The 11,940-nt window shown below is 39.7% G+C and overlaps 1 protein-coding gene across 1 annotated transcript; it reads left to right on the top strand.

The window, feature by feature from the left end:
* Window positions 1-6,485: 6,485 nt before the first annotated feature.
* fgf8b (fibroblast growth factor 8b) lies at window positions 6,486-10,722 on the top strand. Its single transcript, XM_006790662.2, has 5 exons — window positions 6,486-7,166; window positions 7,262-7,298; window positions 7,874-8,054; window positions 9,522-9,628; window positions 9,867-10,722. Exons 1-5 carry the CDS (start codon window positions 7,108-7,110, stop codon window positions 10,161-10,163), a joined length of 681 nt encoding a protein of 226 aa, XP_006790725.1. The 5' UTR covers window positions 6,486-7,107; the 3' UTR covers window positions 10,164-10,722.
* The last annotated feature ends 1,218 nt before the right edge of the window (window positions 10,723-11,940 follow it).

Genomic DNA, 11,940 nt, shown 5'->3' on the forward strand with positions numbered 1-11,940 from the left:
AGTCTGCATCTCTCCCGGTGGCTCACATCTCTGCATGTTAATGCCTCCATTAAGACAGAAGAAGGCGGAGGTGCATATCCAGATCCTTTTCTTTAAAAAACAAGCCACTAGTCTTCAGGGAAGATAGCGCTCTTCTAGTCAGTCACAGGTATTTAAAATACTGCAACAATTTTGTGCACTTTACCCAATTAAAACTGAATATCAACTAAGGTAGCTCCTTGATTACTATGCAAAGCAGGGCCTTCTGAAATATTTGCTTTACCAGTACCACACGCTAACACAAATTAAATAGTATTTAAGCCCTGAATTACTGGTTCCACTGGTGGGTGTTTTAGAGCAAATTTTAGCAGCACTAAAATGCACTAAAGAAAAAAAACATCAAGTTTGGTTGCAGTAGTAGTAGGTCTCCCTGTTATTCTATTACATCAACAGCAATATGTCAAAAGCTTACTTACTTTTTCCACCCTGAGCTATGAATGATTACTTGCTGTTTTTATTAAAGACTGTTTATGTGTTACGACTTTATTTAGATTGTGTTAGTGTAAATTGTGACTTCGATATGAAAAAAAACCCCACATTTTTTAGCATTAAATACAGAAATATTCTTGTTTCTAAAAGATTGACAGACATGACAGGGATTTGCTTAAAACAAAAAGGATCTTATTAAGCTGTCATATTCAGTTAAATCTTCATCCAAAGTTAAACATCAGTAGACAAGTCAAATACTTTAATTCAATTTATGGCATTAATCCTTCTTGTCCTGCAGTGCCAGGAACAAATTGTAGCCTTCGGTGATGCGGTTGATGCGAGCCAGCATGCTCTCAAGCCAGTTCAAGGTAAGTTGCCGAGGCGGTGATGTGGTCACAGGCACATTATGTGGTCCAGGTTGTTGCAACAAAGCAGCAGTGCATAATTACAACAGGTGGTTGAAGAGTTTTTCTTCTAAAAAACCGCTGAGGTTTGGGGAGTGAGCAACACTGCGAGCAGATGACACTAAGTGAATCACAACATCTCACATTTTCTTTCCACCCAAACACACTCATACATACTCATTGGCTCTGCTTTTTCTCTTCATCTATGGTGTCTACCTTTCCATTGGCTGGCCTTATGCAAGAGTGTGTATTTTTATGTCTTGCATTAGCTAGTGGGAATAATGCCTTTCACTGAATGGTAGTCTGCTCTGGGGCCTTTTCAGACATTCAGTCACTTCTCTTCTAAGAATAACCAATGCACAGCTTTGCCAAAAGGTTCCTCTCCCTGACTTTTTTTCACAGCGTCCTGTGATTGGTGTCTTTGTACCTCACTCTCTGATACCAAGGCTTTGGATTAGCAAACTGTGATCCAAATGAGAAAAGCAGCATTGAGAGAAAAGGCAAAGGAGCAGGGATCTGGGGCAAAACTTGGACCTGTGTCAACTCTTCTCAAAATTATTAAGAGGCCAGAAAAAGCTGCTCACTAGAGAATTTCAGGAGTGAGGCAGCAGACAGTTAGGTATGTAACAAAGCAGAATAAAAAATATAGCTTTTGATCAGGTTTCACGAGGAACCTTTCATGTTCAGTCTGGAGAATTTTAGCCAAAACTGCCTGACAGGTCACCTTAACCAAATGTCGTTTATAATTGCAGAGACGGAATTGTTTCTAAATTGTAAGTGGCTGTTGTAGACTGCTGTGAAATGTAAGAGATGTATGGACTTTACAGCACCAGACTGAGCACTGTGTTGCTGTAGGGGCAGATACTATACTAAGGACAAAGGTGTTGGGGTTGTTTAAAGGAGTAGTTAACACAAAAGTTTGATGTTTTTGAAAACATATGAACTTTTGTGCGAGTTAAATAAGAAGATTTATATTCAGATTGCAGTTGCATTGGGTTATCATAAAAACCTGGATGTGTCTACATCATGGAATATATTGATTATGACTTAGAAGTGTTGAAAATTAAAAACCTAAGATCAGTTTTTTAAAAAAAAGGTTTGAAAATGCAGAAATGTCAGACTTCTGCACTCAGTCCTTGGTTGGGACACCTTTGCCATGAATTACTGCATCAGTGCGGCGTGGCGAGGAGGCGATCGGCTTGTGGCACTGGTGAGGTGTTAGCAGCCTGGATTTTGGTGTTTTTCCAAAAAAATTTTTTTTTCTTCCCCTTGACAATAGCCCAAAGATTTTTTTTGTTGTTCAGGTCAGGAGAGTTAGCTAGCCAATCAAACATTGTAATAACATTGTAATAACATTACAGTTTTGGCACCATGGGCAGGTGCTTAGTCCTGCTAGAAATCAGCGCCTCCATGAAGCTAGTTAGCAGATGGGAGCATAAAATCTCCTGGTACATGACTGCACTGCCCTGTGACTTGATAAAACACACCAGCAGATAACATTGCACCCCAAACCATCACACACTCCAGGAACGTCACACTGGAGTTCAAACACCAAGCCTTTATCCAGACTGTAGGATCTTTATTTCCAAATGAAATGCAAAAAAACGTATCTGATTTTCATCTGAAAATGAGACTTTGGACCACTGAGCAGCAGTTTAGTGCTTTTTCTCCCTAGCCCAGGTAAGATGCTTCTGACATCTGGTTCAGGAGTAGCTTGTTATTAGGAATTAAACAGTTGTGGCGACTTTTCTTGCATTAAAAACTTTGAGGCACTCATCCTTTTTGTTTGCACATCTTTACATGCCACAATTTTCCTTTCCAGTCAACTTTCCATTAAAATGCTTTGATACTGCACTCTGCAAACAACCAGCCTTTTTAGCAATGACTTTATGTGGCTCAGCTTTCATCATCTGGACCACTGTCAAGTCAACAGTCTTTACCTGCACTGATACAATATTTCTACCGCTTTATGTGTAATTTACTCAAACTTGAAATGAAATATTCTAATGATTTAAAATACTGGCTCAAAACTCAGACATTAAAGTCCAGGAATATACATTATTTTCTCTTTTTTTGTGTGTAAGAAGTCAAGCATTGGTTTTTGATGCCCTGAATGGCAGCCTGAGACACCAAGAAATAGCAAGTTGGATTAATATGTTGCATCCATAGACTGTATGCATTGGCTAACTCCTGATTGGTGGTAAGTAACCTATGCTATTCATAGGTTACTTACCACCAAACTACAGATTAGACTTCACAGATGGCCTTTTGCTACTGTTAACTATGCAGAAAGGTATAATATCTATTAAATAACTGCATTCAAATACTCCAACAAACTCATTATCTGGGCTGAAGTCTGGCAGACAGCTCGTGGCTTAGGCTTTGTCACTGGCTTATCAGAGCAGTATAACTTTTAGTCTTAAAACAATTTATCTTTAATGATTTTTAGAGATAAAAAAGTACTTCCTATACAGCTGACACAAAAGCAGGAAATTAACTGCAGAGAACAAAATATTTCTATTAATTTGTTTGTTTTATACCAGACAGTCAACACTTTTGGAGACAGCCTTTAAGCAGGGGTAGGCAAATAATTTTCCCAAGAGTCCCCACGAGAACCTGAGACCATTGTGGTGGGTTTTATCTCTTTATAAGCTTGTTGGTGAATCCCTGCACAACAGTTTCTCGTGTGGCCCCTTGGGGAAATTAATTACCCACTCTTGCATTAGAGGAGCTGTAGTTTTTGGTACATGGGTTTCATTTTTCAGAGGTTGCTGCTAGGTAGAAATCTTAAAAGCACCTCAGAAACCCTCCTAAAGGCACATCTAAAGCTTTTTGAAACATCACGTCTTGTTTGTTTAATCTGTGCAAAAACTGAAGTGTAAAGACCCTTTTTCTCAGCTAACAAGAGGTTACGTTTTTCTTGGCGGGAGCAGAACACAGCAAACTTGCCAGACCACTAGTGGAAACCTATATTTACATACACACAGAGAGTTGTGTCAGTCATCTCATGTAATTTTAAATATTCAAGTAACATATCCCAGGTAACATTTATTAAGCCAGTGCCATTATATCAGCCACTTTTTCCCCAACAAGTTTTAAACCTAATTTCTACTTTTTTAGAGACGTTTTTTCAGGGCAGTTCACTCACAAAGCACTTATAAAATCACAAACTAAAAAAGCCAAGTTAAAAACTCATCCTAAATGTTTTTTCTTTAATTTATCATTCATAAGTAACCGTTATTACAATGATAATGTGTCGAGGCTGTCAAAATTAATTAAACATGCACAACTTTCCTCATAAAAAAAGCACTGACCTTCTCTTGTTGGTTTCGGCTCAAATAAGTTGATTATGAGTTAACAAAGACAGAAGCTAAAATTTTGGGAGACAATCAGCATGAGCTATAACCCCAAGACATTCGAAAAAGTAAATAATAAACTATACTTTTGTGTCATCCCCTAAACCTAAAATAGAAACTTTGACTGTGAGTGATGTACAGTGGCTTTAAAATAAAAAGAAACCCTCGATATGGGACTCAAGGTTTCCTTTGCCTCTTAATCAAATTTTCTTTAAATGACTCGTGGGTGAACTAATCTGGGGTCACACAGTCACGTGCACTATGCTGATAAGTCATTGTGTGGTCTACAAAAAAAAACAATTGCTTTAATTGTCATGCATGTGGATTTCATATTAGGATGTGCAATCGCTGCTTCATATGGGGTCAAAATATGAAAGAACAAAGTGCTGAATTGGTCCAGGTGGCAAAATCACTTGTTGCAGTGTCCCGCTGGAACTAATAAGGCAGTCCATTTTCACCCTCTAAATCCCCTGCATTGGCTAAAATGACTGATTTACAACTAAGACGTTGACCAAACTCACATAATTATATATGTATTATATTTTACTCTTGTACAGCTGTTCCGTGTGAAGGGTGCAATAGTTTCCCATCCTGTTCGCACAAAGAACATGGGCCTGCTTGTATAAAGTCTCACAGGTAAGAGTCAAAGCCAGAACTCTGCTTTGGCTCATTAGGACGATAATCAGATTTGAGGCCTGGAGTCTGTAAAACTATACTGTTAACAATATTATTCTGATTTAAAGTGTAGTTATCAAGGCTGATTTGCCGGAGTTACCTAAATTTACTTTCACTTGCAGCATTGTGAGGGCTAAGATATACAGTAGAGATTTAGAAGGCAGTTTATGATTGTGCGTTTAGTCGGTCATTTCTCTATTTATGATTAATGCTTTATCTGCACTCACAAGAGCAATATAAAGTCAAGAAGAGGGGTTTAAAGTAACATTTGTTTCACATTTCTCTGTATTTCTCCTCACGTCTACAAATGACATTGGGCTGACTTTTTTAAGTCTGCTTAAAAATATTACTTATATTGTACACTGAAACCTTTTTTCACTGTATTTGTTTCTCCTTTATTCTCTAATGTGTTAGCTAAAATTAGGGAGTCCCCTTCCTAATGTGCTTGTGATGTAAAAAAGCTGGCGACAAAGTCTCCAGAAATTATTCAACTCAAAAATATACCAAAGTTCATCTGAAGCAAACATGAAGATTTAACAGTCCAAGTGACAAAGAAATGATATAACATTTTTTATATAAAATCCTCCTGAAATTTTGAAGGCAGGGAAAAGTTACATGACAGCAAGAAGGACATATAAAAATATCTGATTGTTTTTTTAAATTAAATGAGTCCTAATTTTATTTTATATGTTAGATTGCAAGGGGTCATTCGTTCAGTTGTAGATTTTGTACTTGAAAAGCTGTGTTTGAAGTTTCCCATTTTACCCATGAGACAATTATGCAACAGTGATCTTCCCTTGAAGAAAACCCTGCTGCTTTGCTGTCACAAAGAATAATTACAATATAAGTGCATGATGTAGTGTATGAAACTATCCTCTGCAAGTAGCACACATGGGCCAGGACACACTTCTCAAAATCAAACCATGATTGTGAAAAGTTGTGGAAGAGTGATTTTGAGTGAGAGAGCATTTGTATCCATGGCAAAGGCTTTAGATGTTATGTGAAAACCATTCTGTGTCATGCGTTCACATGGAATACATATTACTTACATATGTAGGATGAAAAAGTACATCGAGGTGTGTCCTGAGGGACCACCAAACAACCTCTAACCTGCAGTCAGGGAATAGGTTAATGTAACTGTAGCTTTTCTTAAGTACATGCCAAGGGTTTTTTTTCAAGGGGACATTTCTGCTTTTAGAAAACAAAGTGCACTGACTGCAAGATCAAAACATGTGCGTGAATAAGATTAATGTGTAAGACTGTGATTAAACGCTTGGTTTAAAAGATTGTGAAGGGGCTGTTTTTATTAGATTTCTGTAGATCAGGTCTACCAGTTTACCCGCAAATAAGCCGATTTTTTTCGTGACAGGATCTAGTTTATATTTCATCTCATAAGGTGTTTAATTATAAAGTCAACTCATTGATGAATGCGGTGTTTATGGATTTGCAACCAAATAGTTGCAGGCTAAGTAACTTAACAAGTATTCGGTTTCAACTTGGCTCCAGGCTGAACGCTCCGCCTGCTCTCACCGAGGATATTGACTTTCCCGCAAGTTAAAGTATTTAAATGTAGAGGGAGACAGATGCTGTATGCGGACTGGAGGCAACCACAAGAAATACACGTGTGGGAGGAAGGTTGAAGCAGGAGCTTTACTATCTGCGCATCTTATAGAAAGACAGTTGTGGTGACATTGCTTGAAAACTTTAAGCAAACTGAGCGGCGCTAGCATTCGTGATATTCATTCACTAGTTTTCCTTCATATCGAATCACATTTCTTTTTAGGAAATCCACGGTAGGCTACGCATCTTATCGCTGGTGCGTAAAGATCTGTGCGTAAAACTAAAACTCTTCACTGCGGTGACAAAGCAAGTCAAGTGGGATTCATTCTACTTTAAATCTTCATTGTTGAATAACTGAGTGTCACAAAGAGGATTGAATGGAGGTGGTTTGGTGAAAGCGACGCTTTCTCGGGACTTTAAAGTTTGGATTAACGCTTTTAAATCGTCCATTTTTTCCCCCTATCCTATAAGTAGAATGGAGCATAGATGCCGTACCTGTATGGGACCCTGACAGTTTTGGATCTCTTAATTGCCACGGGTATCACTTTCTATGCGTAACAAGAGGGGGATAAAACTGAGCTGAAATCCCCTTCAGGAGCAACTTTATTTCCGAGAGCTTCCAGCAGCGAATCAGTGGAGTATTCATGAAGCAATATTTGAACTATTACAAGATGAGGCTGAGAACTTCGAGGTTAGGTTATCTGTAAGTAAAACATCTTTTTTCATGTAGCTCTCTGTGTAAATCATACATTCTGAGCAACAAGTTAAAGCTTTTAATTGATTTTGTCTTTGCCGCAGGTTACTTCAGTTCACGGCGCTTTGCTTTTACGCACAGGTAACGCACACTTTCACTTCAATAAAAAAATACACTAACGCTGCATAAAGTTCTATAGGCTAATTAATTTGAACAAAACTTAACAGGTACCAAAGGCGCAGTGCTTAGCAGCTTATAGCCCACTCCCTCCACCTCTCCGATAGGCTGCAATAACAATGAAAACATTTTATTATGAGTGCTATGGCAATTGGCAACAATTCAAACATCTTGAAAAGCGGTAAGCTCCAGCCTAAAAGGTAATTGTTAAAACACATGTGGACGGCGAACGGCTGAAATGAGGGGAAAAGAGAAAGTCATGAAGGGGTGAAAGATCAACGGTGGTAAAAAACAACCTACAGAGTGAAATGTCATCCACGAGGTTTCTTGAAAGCATCTCCGAAAAGACTCAAAATGACCCAATTTTATTTAAAATTACCCAATTTTATTTAAAATTGGGTTATTTAAAAATGACTAATGCTATGATGAACTGTTGGCAGGGGCCTTGGCTCTGTGACTTGACGGGCTTTTTATTTCCAGACAGGTGAAATAAATATTTTTGCCTTAACGTGTTTGGGGTGTTTTTTTTTTCTCGACAGAACACCGTGCAGTCCTCTCCGAATTTCAAGCACCACGTTACCGAGCAGAGCCGGCTATCGGACCGGATGAGCCGCAGGCTGACCCGAACCTACCAGCTGTACAGTCGCACCAGCGGGAAACACGTCCAGGTCCTGGCCAACAAGAGGGTGAACGCCAACGGAGAAGACGGAGCGGCACACGGTTAGATACAAGTGATCGCTAAATAAGACCAGCAGGGAGGACTAAATCTTATAGTTAAAAAAACAAAAATATATTTATACATTTTTGGGATTTATTTTTAAATAGTTGCTGAATAGTCTCGCTTAACCATTAACCTTTCCAAATTTACGCATGCGATAATGTATTTAGGCTCACTGTAGTTTATGTAATAAATGGGTAGTTAAACGATGCACATATGTTAATCCGTTCAGGGGAATCACTTTTTATTGTCTCTAAAATGATCGAGCGACTTTACTTCTTCAAGCCCGTGTGTTATGGCCAGATCAGTCAAACCCCATGACAGTTAAAGGCCATCGTTTCTTACATTTCAGTGCCTTTAAACCTCAGGAAAACAGTAAAATACGAAACATGTTCACCTTACAAACACTGGAATTGTTTAAATTCAATGGCGCGCAGGGCGGTGTTGAAAAGCAGCATAAATTATGTCATTTTTGGCCGCCTGTGGAAAACCGTTTGAGCCAGTAGAAACAGAAGCCACAGTTGCAAACACTGTTAGTGGCATCAGTTTTGCCATCTTTTATGTCTCGTGCAGATGAATTATTTCTTAGTGTGTTGATGGTGCAGAAAGTCTGTGACACCTGTTATGATGGACTTCAGCAGGGACCTTTTTCTTAACATTTAACTGGAGGAAAAACAATCTTAAACTTAAAAGGAAACATAATTTCTGTCACCAAAATTTTGGTGCGTCTAGTCATCTTTCCACCACAACCGCCACCATCCATCCACCTCTCAATGCATGATGCCTGCTACTTGGAGGCTGGTTTTATGAGGAATTTTCATTGCTTTACACTCAATGTATGACTCAGTTTACAAGGAGCGGTGAAGTCAGCATCTTCACTTTATACCTTTTCCTCTCCAGTCCTCTCCTGTGTGCACTTTTGTCTTTTAAATTTCTTTTGCCTAGACTCACATTCACAGAGAGAGCAAGAGTCAGCCATGCATACACTCTCCACACATCCTAAGTGGGTGTCACTGTTGTAACTGGCCCAAATCTGACCGTTGCTCTGTGCTCGGTGGTTGTGTCTCTGACCGCAGTATTCACTCTCTCCTTTATCCCCAGTCTGTGCTGCATCACAGCACAGCATTTACAGACATTCGAAAACAATCACGCTGTACAAAATCACTATCATTTGATGCTATTTTGGAAGGTTAGCATGCTTTGTTAAAGGTGGCTGCTGGATTACAAAAAAGGGCTTAGAGAGAATTTATGTCATATTTAGACTCTAGTAGACTGGCCATGATTTTTTTTTTTTTTTTTTTTAGAAGACTTTGATATTCTTTAATGATGATGATAAATTTTCATATTCTTTCTGCCATGCATTAAAAAACCCCAGAAAAAAGAAATGCAGAGGTCGTTTGTCTGCATGCTTGCACCGTGACCTGACTGTATCATCTCATTATACGCATTTGCTTTCTTTGTCTATGCAGCTAAACTGGAAGTGGAGACGGATTCTTTTGGAAGTCGCATTCGAATTAAAGGGGTGAAGACAGGATATTACATATGTATGAACAAGAAGGGGAAGTTGATCGGCAAGGTAATCTGGAAATAATAGTTCTGTGGCTGCATAAGACGACGGCGACATTGTGAAGTGTTCCTTGGAAATGTATTTTCCAGATTTCAAGCTTATGGCAATACATTGTTGAGACTCGTTCAAAGCCGGAACAAATTAGATTTTGAGAGATATTTCATTGTCTGGAAATAAAGATGGTGTTTCCGATTCCAGGAGATTGTATAAATGTGTCTCAGCTTCTCGTGTCCTTTTCTTTCCTCAGCGGAAAGGGCGAGGCAAGGACTGCATCTTCACCGAGATTGTTCTGGAAAACAACTACACCGCACTCCAGAACGCCAAGTACGAGGGCTGGTACATGGCTTTTACACGCAAGGGCCGCCCCAGGAAGGCCTCCAAGACCAAGCAACACCAGAGGGAGGCCCACTTCATGAAGCGTCTACCCAGGGGGCACTTGCTGAGTGAGAAGAGACCGTTTGATGTTCTTCCTCTCCCTGTCCCCGCGCACCCTTTCAACAAGCGGACTAAACATTCCCACCACCAGCGCTCAGGGGGACGCTGAGGTCTGAAACCACTGAGGGAGAACCGTGGATGAACCAGCACAGAAGAACCACTACAAGAGAAAACCATGTGCTTCATGCAAACTAACTTTTCCTGTCAAGTGCCAATACACTTTTTGCCTCATTTTTGGATTCGATATATAATTTTTTGTTGTTTTTTTTGTACTGGCTTGTATGTAAACATTGACTATCTAATCTGTTAGATTTTTTTTCCAATTCAGACAAACTGTAGAACGCTTATTTTCTTATTAAATCAGGAGGCATTTAAAGTACAGGAGAGCTCAACAATAATTTCACGAATGAAAACCCTTTGTTAGAAGTTAGTCAGCTCAGCAACAAAGAATGTTTAAATGAGTATAATGAAGCTAGACACGGCAGCTATCTGTGGTTACAGCATCTGACTTTCAGCTGACATGCTATCTTGCCTTTATGAGGCCATTTTGGAGACTATGTAACCTGTTTTTTTTTTCTACATATATAAATATATTTTTACTGTAAAAATGTAAATTACATCAAATGATGGAAATATTTATTGTAGAGTGTATATTAAAACCACTAAAGAACGACATCACAGGCTGCTCTGGTTTTCTCTTGTGTGTTTATATTGGGATGGAAAGCTAGCGTGCGATGCTGGTATCCCCCCAAAACTGCAGTTCTCTCCACCTTCTTCTTCAAGCTGGAGACCCAGATAACTGAGAGGCAATATCTGTGACAGGCTACTGAATTCAATGTGCTCAGCAAGTGAGACTTGGGCCTGAATGGCCCGAGCTATGCATTAAAAGCGATGAGGTCAGCCCACCATTTTGGCCCAAACAAAGGTTACCACCATGTAGTTGCATTTCTCACGATCGCACACCGTAACCCTCTGATCAAATGGGCCCTTTGTGAAACCTCATATAAAAGGGCATGTTATACAATAGTGGGTTCGAATAATAACACGAGGAGGGGTCAGTTATCAAAAAGGAAGCCAGTCACACAGGGAGGGGTAAGGGGTTTTGAGGGGGGGGGGGGGGGGGGGGGGGGAGGTGGCGAGGCAGCGAAGAGGGAGTTGAGGGGTTGCAGAAAAAGCACCAGGGCTTGTGTGGCAAACTGTGGCATCAACTGAAAGAGGGGGAATGGCTGGGAATAGGCATTCGGCAATGAAAGGGAGGCAGGAAAGAAACCCTCTTCCCAGAAGCAGCTGAGCATGACCATCAGAAGCCAAATGACAGGGGAGGAAGAAGACCCTGAACAGAGCTCCCACAATGTTGGAGCTGGATGTCCAATTTGTTAGCTGTGAGCTGCTGCAGGAATTTGTTTTGACAGTGGATGAAGCTCTGAAAACAGTTAATTATTAAAGAAAATTAAGACTTCTAAATGAAGCTCAGCAGCAGAAACCTTCATTATGTTTAAGATAATCAGAATCAACATTTGGCACCAAGACCGAACTATCAAACGCTACGTACGAATTTATTTTTGTCATTTTGACAGTCAAGCCCCTCACAAGAATTTACTAAGCGACAGGGCCAGCTGGTTTTGAAATGTTTTCTTATATTCTTGTTCTTTCCATCTGGATGAAGACAAAGCACAATAGTGAGAGAGAGAGAGAGAGACCTGTGGTTTTGTCTCTGCTTTCTGCACTTGCTCTCTGGGTTTGGACAAGTGGTAAAAAATGCAAGGAATCACAAGGTTCAAACAATCTATATTTAAATGCCATTGTCTCCTTTAAACACACTACTTCTTTTGTTGTCCACTGTCTAAGTATTCCTCACCAGCCAGGGCTTTTTTCCCCCCAATTTT

Source organism: Neolamprologus brichardi, chromosome 6 (assembly GCF_056152115.1).
Source record: "Neolamprologus brichardi isolate AB-2024 chromosome 6, ASM5615211v1, whole genome shotgun sequence".
Lineage (NCBI taxonomy): Eukaryota > Metazoa > Chordata > Actinopteri > Cichliformes > Cichlidae > Neolamprologus > Neolamprologus brichardi.

Coding starts and splice junctions, on each gene's coding strand:
- fgf8b (XM_006790662.2), top strand. CDS start 7,108: ATGAAGCAATATTTGAACTATTACAAGATGAGGCTGAGAACTTCGAGG. Junction 7,299..7,873: donor CGCTTTGCTTTTACGCACAG/GTAACGCACACT, acceptor TTTTCTCGACAG/AACACCGTGCAGTCCTCTCC. Junction 9,629..9,866: donor AGGGGAAGTTGATCGGCAAG/GTAATCTGGAAA, acceptor TTCTTTCCTCAG/CGGAAAGGGCGAGGCAAGGA.